This window comes from Neophocaena asiaeorientalis, unplaced genomic scaffold, assembly GCF_003031525.2.
Source record: "Neophocaena asiaeorientalis asiaeorientalis breed wild unplaced genomic scaffold, Neophocaena_asiaeorientalis_V1.1 scaffold280, whole genome shotgun sequence".
Lineage (NCBI taxonomy): Eukaryota > Metazoa > Chordata > Mammalia > Artiodactyla > Phocoenidae > Neophocaena > Neophocaena asiaeorientalis.
In genome coordinates this window covers 9133925-9156323 of record NW_020185321.1, presented here as the reverse complement: position 1 = coordinate 9156323, position 22399 = coordinate 9133925, and the positions used below count along the sequence as shown (strand labels likewise).

Genomic DNA, 22399 nt, shown 5'->3' with positions numbered 1-22399 from the left:
TTTAATCTCCCAAAGAAAATGCCTTACTTTTGACCCAGTATTTTCACACCCAGGAATGTATCCTAAATGAATATTTGGGTAACTACATAAAAATATATATACATATATTAACATGACGGGGATGTCTAGAACAATGTACGCCAATAATGTTGAAGATATTTGTTTCTGGGTAGTAATTTCAGTAATTTAATTTTGGAAACTTTTTTTCATGTCTTTCTTAATTGCTTCTCATTGGGCTATCTTTGCTCCTCATATAGACAGGCTCTGAGGACAAGGAATGCGTCTTTTGCATCTCAGTGTCTTCCTCAACGCTAGGAAGGGGCTGGGCATGTGATGCTGACAAAATAGTTGTTTTATGAATGAAAGTGATATTATTGGTTCAAACTTGGTTGCTATGATTATGATTATTACTACTGCTATTATTGGTTCAAACCAATAATTGCTACAGGTACTCGTGAGAGTTCAGTTTCCCTGTGGCCTGCATGTTCAGCAGGCTACGATGAGATGGCACAAGTTTAAATATCTCTGTGTTCCCAAAGGACTTTTATACTGCCAGGAATCTAACATTTTAGCAATGACCCCTGCCTTACTTCAAGCTGCAGCAGATGACAAGAGGAGAATGATAGCTATTTTGATACTGTCTGCAGAAGCATTTTTTGGTTTGGTCAGAGCTATGGCTCCAGATTAAAAGAAAGCATTAATACAGCTTTGGAATCACCTCTGGCTTATCACTTGAGGTAGTACAACTCTTTCCAGATGAGTCACACATAACTATTAATATCATTCCTTTTGTGAGATGGGCCAGACAGGATAGTTTTCTTATTAGGCTGAACTATTAAAATTTGGGTATATATATTACGAATCATTGGCTGAGGAAGGAGAGGAGTGGTCAAGCAGGGCTTGACTTTTTTTCACCTTTTTCCTAATGCTGAGATTTTTTTAAGCTGGAAAGAAAATTAGTTGTCATTTATTTTACTGGATCCCAGTGAAGCTAATTGTCTTTCTCAGAGCCTCCGAGCTCATTAATGGATGGACACATGACAAGAATGCAGATTTCTTGAAATGTGACAGTTAACTTGGCCTGAAGTTCTGCAAAAGGCACTGGAAGTTTTGGGGTTTTTAAATTTTTTTTTTTTTTTAATGAGCAAAATCTGCAGTCCATTTTCAGACTGGCACTGGAAGAAAGAAGCAAGCCTGTTTGCATCTGCATGGCACAAACAGGAGGTTTTATGCTCTGGAAACAAGTCACTGCCCACCATTTTGTACGCTGGCCAGTTGCTCTTCCCATGGAGATGGCTGTGGTTGCTGGGAGCTAGGAGCCTGCATGAGTATGTGTTCATTTATTCATCCATTCATTCATTCATCCAACAAATACATATCAAGCACTTGCTAGGCGCAAGGCATTCTTACAGACACTTATGATATATCAATGAACAAAAGTGATAAAAGCCCCTACTTGCATGCAGCTTACATTCTTGCTACAGATCACAAACAATAAACATAATTAAGTCAGAAAGCTACTCAGCATGCTGAAAGAGGATAAATGCCTGGAAGAGCAGGCAAAGACTAATGAGGATTGCAGGTAGGTGCTGCAGTGGCCAGGGGAAGCCCCATTGTTGATGGAAGGGCATTCCAGGCCCGGTGTTTTCCAGGAATAACAATGAGGCCAGTGTGACTGGAAGATGTGGGAATGAGACCTGGGGCCAGATCAGGCAGGGCCTTACAGGACATTGGCAGGATGTCAGCTTTTACTCTGAGTGAGCTGGGGGCCACTGGAGGGTTTTGAAGATGAAGGGATGGAATCTGACCCATAGAATGAAGGGATCCCTCTGGTTGCTGGGTTGAGACTCTACCAGATAGGGACCAGAGGGGGAGCAGGGAGGCCAATGAGGAGACTGTTTCAGCAAGCTGATCCCCTTCCTGAAGTTCACAAAGGGGCGTCTACAAGTAGTGATGACTTCCAAACCTGCGCCATGGGGGGAGGAACTCTGCCTTCACATTCCATTTTCCCCACCTGCAGTCAAATGCTGGTGGCAAAATGCAGCAATTATATGCCCCACATTCTGCTTGGTAGACAGAGAGCCTCCCTTTTGTCAGATTTGTGCCCATGCAGAGGACTCTTCTGACTCTCCCCACTAGAAATGGTCCATTAGCTTCTGTGTCACTGGGGATAAAAATACAAAGCTATGAAACGCCTCATGGGTACAAGAGCATCATTTCTTTTTCTAGTTGTTCTTCTTCTATTTGATGGCAAACTAAGGAGGAACTTAGAAAATTAAAGGTAGGACAGAAACATAATAGTTGGCAAATTAACACCAGGTCACAATATTGATGGGAACTTGGTTATAGAATACATTAGTGTGTACTTGTTCCGAGGCCTCTGACTCACTGAATTTGGGCCATTCTGTGTTAATAACAATGGCAAGTAATATTTATCACCTACTTACCATGTGCCAAGTACTGTATTTGTTTGCATTGCCATATTATTTCATTAGATCTTCACAATCCCTCTACAAATTAGATATTCTCATTATCCCCACTTTACAGATGAGGAAATTAGCCTCAGAGCAGTTAAGAAGTTTGCTTAAGGATTCACAACTAGTGAGTGATGAAGCCAGTGCTTTAGCTAACCCCAAGCTGCCTCATGCTAGAATCAAGCCCCTGAACCCTACATTCTTCTCCTTTTTGTTGTGAAAAATAATTCCAATAGTTGGGAAAATAGTTTCAGAGATTGGTGTTCCAAATAGGACTGAAGCTTTGCTCAAAATCTATTTTGAGTTCACCGTTCATCTTCATTTGTCAGTTTCCCCAGCTTTCAAAGAGGACAGCAAGACCTGCTAGCTGCTAGGAAGACAGTATTTTTTAAGTCTAAGAAATATACTTTGAAAAGCACATTAAACCTTTTGGGAGTGTTTTAGCAAATAGTTGCAAAGGTCACAGATAGTTGACTCTTTGGGCTAATGGCATTCTGTTAGGATTACATTTATATAAAAATATTATTATGGATTGTATAGAGACAGAGCCTGTAGCAACCAAGCACAGCACTCTCTAACATTTATTCCCAGTTTTCAGGTGACAGGAACTATTGCCCAGGTATTTCTTTTGCTGAGGCTGGAGGACAGAGGTTTGCACATAGGCCACCAACCAATATATGTGCTGTTTCAGGTGTCTGATTGAATTATAATCTGTGTGAATTCTATCAGTCTTGTCGTAGAGATAAACTGTTGTTTAGTACCAGCTCTTTGTGGAAATACAACTACTTCTGATAATGGCCAAGTAATTCTCCCTTATCAACTGCTCAGGGCCTGATCCGGAAATCAAAAAAGGGAGCTCTTTCAATAAAGATTCCGATCTCTCCGAAACAAGGCGAACCCTGACACACAACGTGGCCATCTCATTCTGCTGCATCTCAGCAAAGAGAGGCTCTCCACTTTGCTGCGTGCCATTCAGACACCGGGAGTGAGAAGGCCTGTCTATTAAGTGGGTTAATTTCCTAAAGTTACAAAGCGAAATCACACATGTTTTGCTACCTTTTTTTGATACCACCTCAACAATCATGGGTCTAGACTATCTTATAAAAGGAAAAACATTTCTGGTTAGCTTCCAGAATGTAGGTTGGTCAAGTGACATAGCAGATTATTATACTGAGATGACTCAATAAGCCATTTATTAGACTGTATCCTTGAAGACTTGTAGAGCTAAGCATTAAGAAATTATGTTGTGTGCATTTAGGGGAAACATGCTAGCAGCTGCCTGAGACCTGGCCTGGAGTCCAGAGACCTGGAGTCTCACCTTGAGCAGAGGCAGCATCACTGTCATTGGTTTCTTTCTTATAAAAATGATAAATTTGGACGAGGTCTGAGTTTTCAAACTGGCGACCCGGAGACTAATTGCTGCTCAGGTAAATGGGTTTAGTTTGACCCACATAAGGTGGTGGTGCTTTAATGATGCCAACGTTAGAAGAAAGTACAGCAGGGCTTCCCTGGTGGCGCAGTGGTTGAGAGTCCGCCTGCCGATGCAGGGGACATGGGTTCGTGCCCCGGTCCGGGAAGATCCCACATGCCGCGGAGCGGCTGGGCCCGTGAGCCATGGCCGCTGAGCCTGCGCGTCCGGAGCCTGTGCTTCACAACGGGAGAGGCCACAGCAGTGAGAGCCCCGCGTACAGCAAAAAAAAAAGTACAGCAGTTCCACACAAAAGTCTGGATTCCTTGAAAGGTTTTGAAAAATCAGATGATCTGGAACTCTTGGGCCTGAAGTCCTGAATATCAGCAGCATGTTAGAGCAGTAGCTCGGCTGCCTAGAGGGCACGCACCCACTCCAATTGCACAAGAGGCCCGTCACTGCCTGCTGTCTTTCATGCACTGACATTGCTTGTCCACGCCCCATGTAAGATCATCTGGGAATGAGATACTGGGATGAACCAAGATGTCTTTCAATCACCAATGGGGGATCCTTTCTAGAATCTGCAGTGATGTTGGCCACAGCTCCCGAAATCCAAGTTTCTTATAGTTTGGATTTACATTGCTGTAGCATCTTGGTTTGGCAAAAAGCATGCCTCCTAACATTTTTGGTTGTCTTAAGATTGAAATGTAAAGTGCTGCAGATAGCACCATTAAAAACCCAACCACCTGTAGCTGAGTCTCCTGAACAGTTCATTGAAATTTACTCTTTTCTTAGTTCTATGCATCAGAAATGAGGCTTTCATAGGACAGAGGGGGTTAATTAGTGTTTTATAATTTTATTACTAAAGAAGTCTCCTTCATATATACAGCCTAGGTCACTTGTCTGGAGAAGTGATTGAATCTTACTATTTGTGAGTAGAAAATTGTAAAGGCTGAATTTGGTAAATATAGAAGCGTGCCTGAAATAGTAGGAGGAGGGATTGTGAACAGTCTCCCAGTCTTGGAGCTGCCCCATTGCATGTGTAGCTGCCCCAAAGCTACACCTGATTTAATACTTTGCAACTGGGCTTGAGTTCAGCTTTAGTGGAATCATTTTTATGAATTAATGGGTGATTAATTCTTGTCACAGGACAAGAATGTGAAAATGATTTCTTCTTTTATCCCAATGAATTTCATTTGAACTGTGCTTAAACTGCTTTTCACCTTAGCAAAAGGAAGACTTTATATATGCTTACAGTTACTCTGCTAATGGTCTATACAACCCTCTGGTTCCTAGTCTAGATTAATTCTGAGCCAAAGTCAATATTCCTGTTTGTGTTGTACTTCTCAAAATTCTCATCTACCAAGTTTCTTAGTCCTAAGTCCTCTAAAGCCAGTGTTGCTTTTACTTTTCCTATTTTTAACTTTCCTGAAAACTTGCTCCCCTATCCCCACCCCAAATTCTTCTAAAACTAGCCTTTAAGGTTAGTTTCTATGATTGAGTCCATGACTCAAGAGAAAGCCCGCGTGCAGCAACAAAGACCTAATGCAGCCAAAAAAAAATAAATAAAAATACAAAAAAACAATTTTTTTTAATTAATAAAAACGAATGCAAAAGCCAGTATAGGTTGCTTTTCCAAATTTGAAATTCCCCACAGTTTTGCTTTACCTTTGCATCAGTTAACTGAAATGATAAATGTATACCCACCAATTTTTGTACTTCCATACACACATTTTGTGTTGTGCAACTTAAACTACCTTTGGCAAATGAAGCAGCATTCTGTAACAAAGCACTGAGTTTCAGTTTTGTTAACACCTTCATAAATCATGCAGATGGGATCTTTGGCTACTCCCAGCTACACATGTTAAAAATATCCTGTACCTTGCTGATGTTTCTGGACCTTCAGGGTCAATAGGCTCATCCTTTGCAGACTTGTGAATTCTTGGAAGTTTATCTTTCCTCTCCTTTTCTTAGATTGCCCCTGCAGTTGCTTGGTGCAGACTTCTTTCATCTTAGGTCGACCTTCATCCTCCCTCTCCCTCCTCTCCCTCACCCCTGTCTCCCACCCCTCCTTTTACTATAAAAGAGAAGGAATCTGTTAGTAGTCATTTTTCCTGTGGGTGACTGACTAGTGACATTTGGGGGGAATATGTTCTTGTCAAGATATTCTAGGCTAGTCCTGCAGTTTTAAAATACCTTAAAGCTTTCTTGCTTGTTATAGGAACTTAAAACCAATTAACTAGCACGTGAGTGAATACTATAGGGACCCCAGAAATCATCCTAAGCCTCTTAGGCTGGCTCTGCGAATAAACTTTTTAAAATTCTTTCAGAGGTGACTCGCGTTGGAGAAAGCAAGTTAGAAGTGACCACATCTGCTGATTCCAAACCCATGCCCCTCCCGGTTAGGGGGTGACCTCAGGGAAGACTCACATAGTGCTTCTGGGACTCCTTCTGGGATCAGCTGAGGCCAAAGGCTCTTTACTTTTCTTTTTTTTTTTTTTATTAATTTTTATTTGAGTATAGTTGCTTTACAATGTTGTGTTAATTTCTGCTATACAGCAAAGTGAATAAGTTATATGTATACACATATCCCCTCTTTTTTAGATTTCCTTCCCGTTTAGGTCACCACAGAGCACTGAGTAGAGTTCCCTGTGCTATACAGTAGGTTCTCATTAGTTATCTCTTTTATACATAGTAGTGTATATATGTCAATCCCAATTACCCAATCAAAGACCCTTTTCTTAAATACCGTCCTGAAGGAGGGGGAAAGCACAGGAGGGCATAATAAGTACCCCCTTACCCCACAACCTCTAAGAGAAAACATCCTTCTCATCAGACAAAAGTATGTGATAAACAACCATGCAAATTGTGAAATATGTTAGAAGCCTTTGTTTTTAAAAATTAACCATTTTAATTTAGGTAGAAATAACTACCCACATTCAACAATCCAGGCAAGCTTTTCCCTAACAGTTGGGTTGCACTACACCCTGTGCTGCTTTTTAAATATTTCCACCTTGACAAGGTTCCAGGTCCAGCCCAGGCCCAGCCCCCATCGTGCCTGAGTGCAGTTCTGTCCTCACTTTAACTTAACCTTCATCCTTTCTTCCCAAGTGACATGCATGTGTATTTTCATTTTCTGACCCAGTTATGTAGGTGATATTGAATGAGAATTTCAAATATAAGATTCTCTTTAAACCTCTTACACCCTCTTCCAACCCTCCAAATAAAAAGATCCAGTGTTTTAGGATGCACTGCTGTGTCTTCTTGCTGTGTGATACAAGCTTGAAAAAAAGACATGTGTCCTTGGTACTCTTTCATTAACAGAAGTTTTAGAAACACATGTGCACCATGCCCTTTATATGTGCTCTTTCAGCCATTTCCTCACCATCCAAGTGAAGTGGACCTTGGGGAGCTATTAATGCTATCTTCCAAGCTGGAAACTTTTTTTTTAATAAGTGCAAACAGACCAAAAATGGATAAGTAATAGAGTTTGAGATTTCTGGCTACCAGAAGCTTTCCATTCTGTAGAACACAGTGTTCACATCACATATATAAGGCTGATGCTTTTATTTTGTTTTAATAGTGATGGTGGTGGGGTGCTGAGCCCAGCGGAGTTAGGGAACATGCCCAAGTTCATATAGTGAGTACCTGAGAAAGCATGATGCTTTCAACCCTGCCCTAATTACTTAACGAGTATATATACCATGGATAAGGCTGCAGACCATAACTAACCTTCATTTCCAAATAAGTAAAGAAAAAGGAATTGAGGAGAAGGAGAATTAATGAAACGATAAGTGCAAATCACTCAGCCCAGTGTCCGGCACATGGTAACTTCTCAGTAAATGTTAGCAAGCATTGTTGCCCCAGTGTCAACTCTTTGAGGACTTTCTTTCAGAAAGAATATTAATGATGCATTATTTCTTGCCTGTGAGATGTGAAGTTATTGACTTATCACTGCTGGGCTTGGCATGTTGAGCCCTGTTTCTGTTTATTAATGTGATGAAGTTACTTGTGGTGAGGGAGTGTCCCCGCTGTGTGGTGGCAGTAATTATCAGTGTTGCTGTGAGGCTGCAGGAACCGATTGCTAGCAAAGTCTGGTTTCTTTCTTTCTTTTTCTTTAAAAAAAAATCCCATTACATAATTTAACAATCATTTTGTTCCATAGTGAGATGAAAAGAACTTAGCAGCCCTCAGCTAGAGCTGAATGGAGAAGCAAATTATAGAAACCACTGACATTAGTGCCTGGCTAGAGCAGGATTGTTTCCTACTGAATATTTGAAAGTGTTTTGTCCAATCTAATTTTGAAAGACCGGAGTCACTGGGCTTCCACTGCTTTCCTTGGGAATTATAATTATGTGGCTAATAGAGCTCAATGGTGGGACATTTTCTCCAGCTGATACAGGAGCAATGGATGCATTTGTAGGAGGTCTGGTCACTGTGTTTTTCAAGGTAGGATTTGGAGAAGGGGTACAAACATGTTTTGCGCACTTGAGAAAATGTTCTTTTCTTTCTACCCAAAGATGTTTCTTTGGTCCATCCTGCTGCTGTTAAACCACAATTTACATAACTGAGATTTTCTTTAACTTTGTATTTATAGAGAATCCCCAAAATACACAAAAGTAGACAGAACAGTATAATGTGCCCAAAACTAGCCCCAACAGTCATCAAACCAGTAGTCAATCCTGCCCCATCTACACAGCCATCTACTTCCTCCCTTCCATTATTTTGAAACAAATCTCATCATCTTTAAAAAAAAAAAATTCGGGTAAAATACACACAGCTTGAAATTTACCATTTTAATAATTTTAAGGTGTATAATTCAGTGGGATTAAGTACACAATGTTGTGCAAACATCACCTCTGTCTAGTTCTAGAACTTTTTCATCACCCCAAAAGGAAACTCTGTACCCATTAAGCTGGAACTCCCATTCTTCCCTCCACCTAGTGCCTGGAAACCACTAATCTGCTTTCTGTCTCTGTGTATTTGCCTTTTCTGGATATTTCATATAAATGGATTCATACAATATTTAGCATTTTTCCTCTGGCTTATTTCAGTAAGCATAATGTTTTCAAGATTCATCCAATGTTGTATCATGCATCAGTACTTCATTCCTTTTCACAGCTGATAATACTCTATTGTATGCCTATACCACATTTTATTCATCTGATGATGGACAGTTTGGTTAATTCCACCTTTTGTCTATTGTGAACAGTGCTGCTTTGAACATTCATATGCAAGTTTTTGTCTGAACACCTGTTTTCCATTTTGGGGGGTATATACCTAGAAGTGGAATTGCTAGGTCATGTGGTATTTCTATGTTTTAACTTATTGAGGAACCATCAAACAGTTTGTCTCAGTTTACATTCCCTCCAGCAATGTAGGAGGGTTCCAATTTCTCCACATTTTGCCAGCATATTATTTTCTGCTTTTTTTTTTTTTTTTTTTTAATTATAGTCATCCTAGAAGGTGTGGAGTGATATCTCATTCTGCTTTTGACTCACGTTTTCCTAACGACTATTGATGTGGAACATTGTTAGCTATTTGTATATATTCTTCGGAGAAATGTCTATTCAAGTGTTTTGCCTGTTTTTAAATTGTGTTGTTTATACTTTTGTTGTTGAGTTGTAAGAGTTCTTTATACAATCTGGATACTAGACCCTTATTAGATATGTGATTTGCATATACTTTTCTATGGGTTGTTATTTCACTCTCTTGATAGTATCCTTCAGTGCACAAAATTTTTAATGTTGATGAAATCCAGTTTATTTCTTTCTTTTGTTGTTTGTGCTTTTGCTGTCTTAGTTAAGAAACCATTACCAAGTCCAAGGTCATGGAAATTTACCCCATGTTCTCTCCTAAGAGTTTTACAGTTGTAGCTCTTATAGTTAGGTCTTTGATCCATTTTGAGATATTTTTTGTATGTGGCATGAGGTAAGGGTTCAACATCATTCTTTCACATGTGGCTATCCAGTTGACCCTGTACTATTTGTAGAAGAAACTATCATCATATCATTTTATCCATAGTACTCCAGTATGTTTCTCTAAAATATAGGACCATTTTTTCAGATATCCACAGTACTATTATCACACTTAAAAAATGTCAACCACATTTCCTTAGTGTCAGCAAATATCTAGACTGTAGACTGTCTCAAAAATTTTAGCAGCATTAAAAAAAAAAATTAGTATCCAGATAAGTTGCATCCATTGCAATTTGTTGGTATATCTTTTTAAATGTTTTAAAATCTACAGATTTCCCCTCCATCTCTCTTTATCCTTCTTGATATATATTTGTTGAAGCAAATGGGCCATTTACCCTGTGGAGTTTTTTATTCTAGGTTTTGTTGATTATATCCCCATGATGTAACATGTTCCTCAGTCCTCTGAATTTCCTGTAAATTGGTAACTGGAAGTAGAGGCTTGATCAGATTTAGTTTTGGGTTTTTGTTTTGTTTAGTTTTTTTGTTTTTGGCAAGACTACTCTTGAGGTGATGTTGTGTTATTCTAATCAAGAAGCAAATCATAACTGGTTACTTCTTTTTTTTTTTTTTTTATGTTAGCAGTCACTGATCATCAGTGCCTAAATCCACTAGTTTATTAGAGGTTGTGAAATAATGATATTCTAATTCTATTATGTCTTCTTCACTTATTAGATGGAATATTTGTTTTTCGTGAAGAGAAGTTTTACCTCTTTTATTACTTAATCACTGTGGTAAAACTTGTATAAGAAAGGCAGTGTAAATTCTTCATTCTTTCCCTTTATCTACCAGTCTCAATGTAAGAAGTTGGTTCTTCATTTTCTTCAAACAGTGCCAATTATATTCTTTTTTTTTTTTTTTGAGGTACGCGGGCCTCTCACTGTTGTGGCCTCTCCTCTCCCGTTGCGGAGCACAGGCTCCGCGGCCATGGCTCATGGGCCCAGCCGCTCCTCGGCATGTGGGATCCTCCCGGACCGGGGCACGAACCCGTGTCCCCTGCATCGGCAGGCAGACTCTCAACCACTGCGCCACCAGGGAAACCCCCCGATTATATTGTTTTTAAGGGGTGTCTTTATTAATGCATTTAGTTCAGCATATTTAATGTGTTTCAAGATATTGCAGTTCTTATTCTTACCAATGCTCAAATTATCCCATCTTTGGCCAGTGAGACCTCTTAAAGTTGATTCCTCAGTCCTTTCTAACATGATATTGTGGTCTTTGATAGCTTCCTGGCTCTCATATATGGTAATTTTACAACTCTTACTGGGTTGGAACGAGGTCTATTGTGGCATTTTCAAATTTCCTTACAAAAGCTCCTGATCAGTCTCCACCGGTACTCTGGAGAAGATTGGAGGGTTTCATTACCCTTTGTAAGATCATAAGAAGATAAATCAGAACAGACATTAGAAACTCATTCAGGAAACTCATTTCATGAGTTTTTATTGTTTCAACCAGACATGCAGGAAAAGAAAGGGACCATTATTTCTGCCCAGAGATCTTACAGCCTGGTGGGGTATCTTTTAGGACCTGGTGACACGGCACTGAGGTTAGGAATGTACGTTTGGACAAAGCCAAAACCATCAATGTGATTTCATTATGGCCCCATATTAGTTCTGTTTCTAGTGTCAAATCAGAGATTGATTGCTAGTCATCTAAATTATTGTCACAAAAAGATGACTTTTGTGGCAGACTTTTTGAAGAAGAGGGAGAATGTATGGAAATGGATGTGTTTCTCTAAACCTAGAAAATGAATGTAAAAGCAAATGGATAGCTTTTCCTCTTCTAGTCTCTACTCCTCCATTAACTAAAGGGAGCTGTTCATTTTCTGCCTATTTTATAAAGTTGCTGAGTACTGTAATGAGTTTATATTTATAGAGAACTTGGAGCTTTGGGGATGAAAAGTGCTAAATTAGGGCTTATTGTTTATTGAATTTATTTGATATGTCCAGCCTCCTGGGAACATTTGCTGAAGTTAATTAAAAGCAGATAGTCCTCACTCTGACAGCTTAAAGTGCCACTTACAAGCCAATAACATAAACAGAGTGCACTTGAATTGTTCTGACTTGGGATTGCCTAGACAACCACAGCTCTTTCAGACAGGGGAATGATGCTACTTTTATAGGAAAGTTGAGTTTGACCATTGGATAAAAACACAGGGATATTCTCAACTACATCTGTGCCACCTAACTGCCCTCGTTTAAAACAAATACTTAGAATATGAAGATTTTCCTATTTTCCAGCTATAATTTTCAGGTTGGAAAATTAAAAATAATCTTTCCTTTCTTTCATTTTGGGGAAAAATTAAGATAAAAATTTATGTTTTATATATCGTTTTATGGTCACTTTTTCTTTGCAGGAATGGCATTCCAGAGCAGCCAGGTGGGACACCTTATGCTTTCTTAACTCATTGGAAGCCGTGAAGTGGAATGATAATAATGGCATGTCTGCTTCCTTTGCCAGTTGGTGATGGAGTTTTGTGGTGCTGGCTCTGTCACTGACCTGATCAAGAACACGAAAGGTAACACGTTGAAGGAAGAGTGGATCGCGTACATCTGCAGGGAGATCTTACGAGTAAGTGACAACACGGGATACCTTGGGAGGTGTTGAACTTTGCACTGACCTTCCACTAATTTGTAAACATGTGCGCTCTCATTTGGAGGGTTAATTGGGTGATTTCTCTTAACCTGGGATTCATTTCCTATGGGGTTTCCAATTGGAAATCTGATTTTGGATCACAGAGATAGTGTCCCACTTAGGAAATGGATTGTTTAGGGATATTTTGATCACTCATTTGAGTTTTCCATTTGTGAAAGTTTAAGGCTTGTGTGACTTTAGCCATTTTAGTACATATAACCTAGTTTAATTGATTTTACCTTAAAAAAATTCTCTGAGACAATATCTAAAAGCAGGCAAGACAGTGGACAAGAATGTGCCCATTTGCCCGGTTTTGCCCGCAAATCGCACAATCAGACAATCTAGACAATAGTGTCATGTATTTGCTGAGTTCACTTCAGGGAGAAGGAGGTAATTGGTCATATTTTAGTTTGTTCAGATTAGTTTAATTATCTCTTGCTACTAATAAGGAGGCTATTATATGTCCACTGAGCATTCTTACTAGATCTGCTTGGAAGCTATTTATTTACTTATTTATTTACTCTACCTTCTTAGTATAAGGGAACAAAAGGTAAAACAGTTTGCGTGATGTGTCCAAGATATGCCTTTGAGAGACAGATTATGTGCTGGGGAAGAAAGGAAAGGAGGGAGGGAGGAAGGCATTAAAAAACTATGTGTATCCCTTTAATTCAACCCACATTAGGAAAAAAAAACAAATAGAAAATGAAATTTTAAAATGCTAACACTTGTATTAGCATAAAAGTTCAAATACTTAAAAATAAATGTACAGAAACATGTGAGTGATTTCTACACTGGAAACTACAAAATATTACAGACAAAGAAGACATTAATAAATAGAGGTGTATATACTATTTCATGAATCAGAACGCTCAATATTATAATGATGTTATTTCTCCCTAATCTGATCCTTGGTATCATTAAACTGCCTATCAAAATCCTTCTAGGTACATTTGTCGATCTTGACAAGCTGATTTTTAAAACATTGTATGGAAATACGAAAGGCCAAGAATAGCCAAGGCAATTTTGAGGAACAAAGCTGAAGTATTTGTGCTGCCGGTTACCAGGACTTATTATAAAGCTGCTAAGTAATTTAAACAGAGTGGTATTGTCACAAGAATAGACAATGGCCAATGAAACAGAATGGAGAGTCCATGAACAGACCCACTCATACGGACACCTGATTTATGACAAAAGCAGTGCTGCAACACGTAGGGAAAGGGTCTTTTAATCAGTAAATAGTGTTTGATCAGTTGAATATCCATATAAAAACATGAAGCTTATACCTGCTTTATATCATATTTTAAAATTAATTCCAGGTGGATTATGGTTATAAGTACAAAAGATATAAAAAAATAAAGCTCTTAAGAGAAGATATAGGATAATACCTCCATGGTTTGGAGAAGGCAAAAAGATTTCTCAGAGCACAAAACAAAATTTGAGGGAAAAACAATGAGGTATGCTTGCTGAACTCCTTCAAGTCTGACATGTATCTCCAAGTATTGATGTGCCATTGTGTAAAGTTAATTTGGATTTCTGGTGTAGAATTTGACTCATTCAGGAAAGCATGACAGATTATTTAGTTATCCAGACCACCCCATGGGTGCCAAGAATCTACTGAGTCTCCAGGGCTGGTTCTGCCCACTCTGGCTTTCTGCACTCCTGGGTAACCCTACTGGGGATCAGTCATGTGATCTCCAGGGTTCTAAAAGCAGCAAGGATGTTTCACCCCATGAGTATCTCTCAATAGCTGGTCTTAAAACGTGTGAAAACGTGGTTTTCTTCCTTCTTCCAATATGTTCTCCCAAATGATAATACTGGTATTTGAGACATAGTGACTCATAGGAAGGGACATTTGATCACCCAAAGGTCCCTAGCCGCAAGAAGTTTCAGAGAAGACCCTCCATGCATTTTATGATCTCATTAAATACAACCTTTGGCTCACTTACATGCTGTGGTATCTGCTTCCAACCACTTTGATGGTAAAAGAAGGAAATGGATCTTCAGTCCCTCTTTTAAGGATTCATGGAGTGGTAATATGCTGTGAAAACTATACATTTTAATCTATTTGATGCCTACCTCAAGCCAAATCGACTAGATAAAAAAGGTAATTTTATAAGACCCAAACTAGCGCCTCAAACTGTCCTGTCTCATGGTTTATGTTTACTGATATTCCTAAACACAAACATGGATCTTTCGGGGCATTCATATTCTCATGCTGAATTTTCTCAACAAAAGGGGATTCAGATATCTAGTTCTTTTTTTTCTCTTTGTTTCAACTTCATCTTTCATACCATGGTTTTGTTATTGTGGATAAAAAATTAAAACTACAGAAAATCATAAAGAAAAAACAACAACACTTGGGTATCTAATACCTTGAATTAACAAGTGTTAGCATAACATGATTTACTTCAGTACTCCATTTTTAGATTCTTTTAGGTTACAGTTTATCTGAGAAACATGAGACCACCTTAGAACAAGTCTGTAGGTTTTCGAACCCACACCACAAAAAAAACCCCAAAATCAGAGTAATTCATGGAGAAATGGAACACAATCAGGTTGAGATGTCACTGAATAATTATTTCACATAATGAGCACAGAGTCACAAATATAAAGCACTAAAAATGACAGTGATGAACATTAACAAAGGAAATAGAAGTTGCTGTTTTCCTTTTTTAATGTGAGACATTGGCTAAAGCCAATGGGAAATTTCTTGGCTGGTCTGAGTAATATTTTATTGTGCTTAATTCAAATTGTATAATAACTTTTAAATTCAAAAAGTGGAGGCTTCAGTTAAATCAGATTTCTGTACAGACTCTGTAGATATTACTGTTACCAACTGGCAAATACCGGTGGTCCTCACTATTCACAGTACTGTTAGCTGAAACATGTGCATGTTGAAACATGTGCATGTGTCATGGCCTGTGTGGTTCCTTGTTACCCGAGATAAAAGCTGATATACAAGTGTTTCATTTAACACCGTACCAGGCATTGCAATGACCACCTGTATATTTCAGTTTATATTGATCATTGCCTGAAGTTTAGAACAAACAAACATTGTGCTCCATTTAGAATTATGACCACATGAAAGATATAAATAAAATAATGAAAGTATCTCTGGGTGAGTTTAAATTTTTTGGATCATTAACATCCAAAATAATTTTTTACATCTGGATTTATATTCCTATTAACCCGTCTCAACTCTCCTTCATTCCAGGGGCTGAGTCACCTGCACCAGCATAAAGTGATTCATCGAGATATTAAAGGGCAAAATGTCTTGCTGACTGAAAATGCAGAAGTTAAACTAGGTAAGAACAGAATCCAGTGAGCTTAGGAATTGCAGAAAATGATAGGATCATTTCAGGTTTTTTTTTTTTAAAAATAATTAATGTAAATTTGTCGCTGTGGATTTGGAGGTCATTGTACCTAGAATAGAAAGGAAAATGTTTCTTTGGCTATTTAAAAAAAAAACATTTTCTAGGGCTTCCCTGGTGGCGCAGTAGTTGAGAGTCCGCCTGCCGATGCAGGGGACGCGGGTTCGTGCCCCGGTCCGGGAGGATCCCGCATGCCGCAGAGCGGCTGGGCCCGTGAGCCATGGCCGCTGAGCCTGCGCGTCCGGAGCCTGTGCTCCGCGGCGGGAGAGGCCGCGACAGTGCGAGGCCCGCGTACCGCAAAAAATAAATAAATAAAACATTTTCTAAAAGCACTTTGAGGAGTGAATTGGTATACAATATGGTAAGCAGATCCATGTGTTTAATCGGTGTGTAGAAACGATTGAGTTTGTTTTTTAAGCAAAGACCCTTTAGATTAGAAGTGACTGACCTTGGAATGATTCCCCCTATCTTACAGTTTGTTTATATTGTTGCTGCTGTAACAATGATGAAATTTTTTTAATTAAAAATATCCACAGTTAGACATTCATTATTTAGAAAAATGAATTCCTGCTATATTCCCATATGTTTTAAGTTATATTTACATCGATTTCATTATTATCTAGGGCACCTGTACAAAATGGGTGCTCAATATTCTACTTCTCCTGCATACTAATTATCCCACTTCCATCTGCAGAGTTATCAGTGAGGGAACCCTTTTCTCTGATCTATTAGAGCCCTTCCCACAATAAGTCTGGGATTATCCAGATAGGGTACAGAATCCCCACACGCATTTGACTACTTGATGTATATGAGTAAGAGCACAGATTGACAAATACTCTGTAGGATATACAATTTGTTTCCTACCAAAGAATCACTGTCCATATAATTGTTCATTTTCAAAGAGATTTAAATGTCTCCTATGGTTATATCCCAAACACTTGCTCTTGCCTTTTTGTTAAAATATACAATTTCCGTTTTTTTCTTAGTTAGAATTTGGGGCCAAACTTTCATCTCATGAATATTCCCTTTTAAAACAAAAGCATACATTAGGTAGGGAAAGCAGTTATATATGTACTGACTACATAAGCTATCCTCAGAATATTCACTCGTCACTAATTAACAGTTACTTGTTGAGAGAATATTATATGCCAGGTCCTGTACAAAATGCTTTTAGGTAGATGATTTCACTTAAACATCAGAGCAACACCATGTGAATCTCATCATCCTCATTTCATGGATTTGGAAAATGAAGCTCAAAGAGGTTGATCTAGTAGCCCTAGGTTGCATCACTAATAAGTGTCAGAAATGAGATGCAAATTTAGGCAGTCTGACTCCAGAAACTTAGCTGTTAACTACTTTCTTTGCATCCTCTAAATACTATCCTTTATGGCCCAAGCTTGACTTTTATTTAACACCTCTTTTTGGCCCCCCATGTAGCACTGATGTAACCAGATATAACCCCCTGCGCTTTTCTCATTGGTATGCTTTATCCATTTATACATGAAGTTTAAAAGTATACATTGACTAGAGATTATCATACTAACTGAAGTAAGTCAGACAGAGAAGGACAAATATCGTATGATATCACTTATATGTGGGATCTAAAAACATGATACAAATGAACTTATTTGCAAAACAGAAACAGACTCACAGACATAGAAAAACACTTATGGTTATCAAAGGGGAAGGGTTGGGGGGACAGATAAGAGGTTGGGATTAACGTATACACACTACTACATATAAAATAGATAATCAGCAAGGACCTACTGTATAGCACAAGGAACTCTACTCAATACTCTGTAATAATCTATATGGGAAAAGAATCTGAAAAAGGATAGATATATGTATAACTGAATCACTTTGCTGTGCACCTGAAACTAACACAACACTGTAAATCAACTATACTCCAATATAAAATAAAAACTTTTTAAAAAATATATACATTCACAATAGTGAAAAGGAAGAAGCAACCTGAGTGTCCAACAGATGAATGGATAAACAAAATGTGGCACCTACATACAATAGACTATTATTTGGTCTTCAAAAATTCAGAAGGAGGGGCTTCCCGGGTGGCGCAGTGGTTGGGAGTCCACCTGCCGGTGCAGGAGACACGGGTTCATGCCCCGGTCCGGGAGGATCCCGCATGCTGCGGAGCGGCTGGGCCCGTGAGCCATGGCCGCTGAGCCTGCGCGTCCGGAGCCTGTGCTCCGCAACGGGAGAGGCCACAGCAGTGAGAGGCCCGCGTACCGCAAAAAAAAAAAAAAAAAAAAAAAAATTCAGAAGGAGATTCTGATGCATGCTGCAACATGCATTAGCCTTGAGGATATTATGTTAGGTGAAATAATCTAGTCTCCAAAAGACTAATAGTGTATGATTCCACTTATATGATGTATCTGTAGTAGTCAGATCCATAGAGACATAAAGTAGAATGGTGCTTTCCGGGGGCCGGGGGCCCGGCGGGGTGGGGAGGGGAGGAGAAAGAGAAGTTAATGTTTAGTGGCTACAGAGTTTCAGTTGAGGAAGATGAAAAAGTTCTGGGGTTGGATGGTGGTTATAGTTGCACAACAATGTGAATGTACTTAATACCACAAAACGGTCCACTAGAAAGTTGTTAAAATAGTAAATTTTATGTTATGTATATTTTACCACAGTAAAAAAAAATACACATTCATTTTATCACTATGTAAGACCTTAGATGCTAGACTTTATTCATTTGTCTTCCTTTAACTAGTGGACTTTGGAGTCAGTGCCCAGCTCGATCGAACAGTGGGCAGGAGGAATACCTTCATCGGGACGCCCTACTGGATGGCTCCAGAAGTTATTGCCTGTGACGAAAACCCAGATGCCACATATGATTTCAAGGTATGACTTCTTACTTCTTCATTACGTTTCGAAGCATGCCTAACACCTCACCCTAAGACTGGTAGAGAATTCTCTCATGGCTTTGGGCTTGTGATTTGTATAATCCAAAGGGAGAACTAAAAAACATTACTTGAGTTTAAAATTAGAAGACATCCAAGTGAGAGTCTTTGTAATGAACTCATCCATCATATCTGATTGCCTATTGGTAAAAAATGTTTAAACCATTTTCTGTATTCTTTTGAACTTCTCTTGCTTCTTATTAGAAAACATTTCTATTTTGGTTATAGTTTAGATTTTTGGCAAAGTATATATATTCTGAGAGCTTTTCATGTTAAAAGAAATCAAGATATGAGTTTGTTCTTGGGGATCATCTTTTTCTGATTAAAAATAATCATATTTACTCATTTCTACATTGCTCAAAGTTTAATTATTAGAGTTTCTTTTCAATGAGAGAGAACCAAATGGGATGTTGGTAGCTACTTTATGGTGTTTCTGTAGCCTGTTGCAGTGTTTCATAGAAATCTGATTTATGGCTTGATACTTTGTACCATAAACTAGAAATATGCTAATAAATTCAAAGCAGTGTTTAAGTAGAGAGGTGGAAGTTGTCCCCTTCTCCAAGAAGCCCTCCTCTTTTCCATTCTGCTAGGGAATAATCAAACATAATTTGTGTTTACTATCCCATCGATAGCTGCAATGTCAGGTGACATTGTTGTTGTGAATTACAGCTGAAAGTTGAGACCTTAAGGTTGGAGGTAAGTGAGATGTAGGAACTGTGGGTGTTCAGATTATCCAGTAGACAGAGAGACACCCTGTGTTCTCTGTGTAGATCACAGGACAACCTTGGGGAAAACCTGATAGTCATTTCATAGGTGAATGGACGTTTTTTTTCAATTATTTGAGGTAACATTGGTTTATAACATAAGTTTCATGGATACATTATAATTCAACTTCTGTATACTCTACAGCGTGCTCACTACCAGAAGTCTTGTTTCCCTCCATCACCATACAATTGATCCCTTTTCCCCATTTTGTGCCCCCTTTCCGCACTGGTAACCACCAATCTGTTCTCTGTAACTATGTGTTCGTTTTTGTTTTGTTTGTTCATTTCTTTCTTTTTTTCTTAAATTTTTTTATTGAGGTATAGTTGGTTTACAATGCTGTGCCAATCTCTACTGTACAGCAAAGAGACTCAGTTATACATACATACATATTCTTTTTTATATTCTTTTCCATTATGGTTTATCACAGGTGATGGAATATAGTTCCCTGTGCTATACAGTAGGACCTTATTGTTTATCCATTCTAAATGTAGTAGTTTGCATCTACCACCCCCAAACTCCCAGTCCATCCCTCTCCCTCCCCTCTCCCCCAGCCTTGGCAACCACAAGTCTGTTGTCTATGTCTAGGAGTCTGCTTCTGTTTTGTAGATAGGTGCATTTGTGCCTTATTTTAGGTTCCACATATAAGTGATATCATATGATATTTGTCTTTCTCTTTCTGACTTACTTCACTTAGTATGATAATCTCATGTTGCTACAAATGGCCTTATTTTGTTCTTTTTTATGATTGAGTAGTGTTCCATTGTATATATGTACCACGTCTTTATCCATTCATCTATTGGTGGACATTTAGGTTGTTTCCATGTTTTTGCTATTGTGAACAGTGCTGCTATCAACATAGGGGTACATGTATCTTTTTAGTTTTTAACATCTTTATTGGAGTATAATTGTTTTACAATGGTGTGTTAGTTTCTGCTGTATAACAAAGTGAATCAGAAGCTGGGACGAAGTGAGAGAGTGGCATGGACATATATACACTACCAAATGTAAAATAGATAGCTAGTGGGAAGCAGCCACATAGCACAGGGAGATCATCAGCTCCATGTCTTGTGCCCACCTAGAGGGGTGGGATAGGATGGGTGGGAGGGAGACTCAAGAGGGAGGAGATACGGGGATATATGTTTATGTTCATTTATTTCTTATATTCCACATATGAGTGAAATCATACAGTATTTGTCTTTCTCCATTAGACTTATTTCACTTACCATAATAGCCTCAAGGTCCATGCATGTTGTCACAAATGGCAAGAGTTCATCTTTTTATGGCTGAGTAGTATTCCATTGTGTGTGTGTGTGTGTGTGTGTGTATATATATATCACATCTTCTTTATCCATTTATCCATTGATGGGCACTTAGGTTATTTCCATACCTTGGCTATTGTGAATATTACTGCAGTGCGTATATCTTTTCAAATTAGTGTTTTCATATTCTTTGGATAGATACTCAGATGTGGAATAGCTGGATCATATGGTAGTTCTAGTCTTAATCTTTTAAGGATCTCCCTACTGTTTTCCATAGTTTCTGCACCAGTTTACATTCTCACCAACAGTCTACAAGGGTTCCCTTTTGTCCTCATACTCTCCAACTCTTTGTTATTTCTTGTTTTTGTTTTTTATAATAGCTGTTCTAACAAGTGTGAGGTGATATCTCATTGTGGTTTTGATTTGCAATTCCCTAATAATTAGTGATGTTGAACATCTTTTCATGTGTCCGTTGGTCATCTGTATGTCTTCCTTGGAAAAAATATATATCATCTCCTCTGCCCATTTTTTCAATTAGATTGTTTGGGAGTTTTTTGTTGTTGAGTTGTATGAGGGTTTTTTTGTTTTTTGTTTTTTGCGGTACGCGGGCCTCTCACTGTTGTGGCCTCTCCCGTTGAGGAGCACAGGCTCCGGACGCGCAGGCTCAGCGGCCATGGCTCACGGAGCCAGCTGCTCCACGGCATGTGGGATCTTCCCGGACCGGGGCACGAACCCGTGTCCCCTGCATCGGCAGGCGGACTCTCAACCACTGCGCCACCAGGGAAGCCCCAGTTGTATGAGTTTTTAATATTTTGGATATTAACCTTTTGTAGGATATATGACTTACAAATATCTTCTTCTATTCAGTAGGTTGCCTTTTTAATTTGTTGATGGTTTCCTTTGCTGTGCAGAAGCTTTTTAGTGTGATGTGGTCCCACTTGTTTATTTTTGCTTTTGTTGCCCTTGCCTGAGGAGACATATTCAAAAAGATATTGCTAAGGCTGATGTTAAAGAGTGTACCACCTATGTTTTCTTCTAGGAGCTTTATGGTTTCAGGTCTTATATTCAAATCTTTAATCCATTTTAAGTTAATTTTTCTGTACCATGTAAAATGGCAGTCTAGTTTCATTCTTTTGCATGTGGCTGTCCAGTTTTCCCACCACATTTATTGATGAAACTTTCCTTTATCCACTGTACGTTCTTGGCTCCTTTGTCTTAATTAGTTGTCTATATGTGTGGAGGGCTCTCCGTTCTGTTCCATTGATCTGTGTGTCTGTTTTTATGCCAATACTCCGCAGTTTTGATCACTATAGCTTTGTAGTATAATTTAAAATCAGGGAATATGATAACCCCAGCTTTGTTCTTTTTTCCTCAGGATTGCTTTTCAGGATCTTTTGTGGTTCCATACAAATTTTAGAATTTTTAATTCTGTTTCTGTAAAAAATGTCACTAGGATTTTGACAAGGATTATATTGAATCTGTAGATTACTTTAGGTATATAGACATTTTAACAATGTTAATACCTCCAATCCATGAGCACAGAATAGTTTTCTATTTCTTTGTGTCTTCTTCAATTTCTTGAAACAATGTCT

At 38.7% G+C, this 22399-nt stretch overlaps 1 protein-coding gene across 4 annotated transcripts in view; it reads left to right on the top strand.

Moving 5' to 3' along the window:
- The window catches only part of TNIK (TRAF2 and NCK interacting kinase), a 408265-nt gene that overhangs the window by 264414 nt on the left and 121452 nt on the right, over positions 1-22399 (top strand). For all 4 annotated transcript variants that reach the window (XM_024733810.1, XM_024733809.1, XM_024733808.1 and 1 more), the window contains exons 5-7: positions 12318-12428; positions 15706-15796; positions 18594-18724. In XM_024733810.1, coding sequence (XP_024589578.1) covers positions 12318-12428; positions 15706-15796; positions 18594-18724 — 333 coding nt within the window. The remainder of the gene's footprint in view (positions 1-12317; positions 12429-15705; positions 15797-18593; positions 18725-22399) is intronic.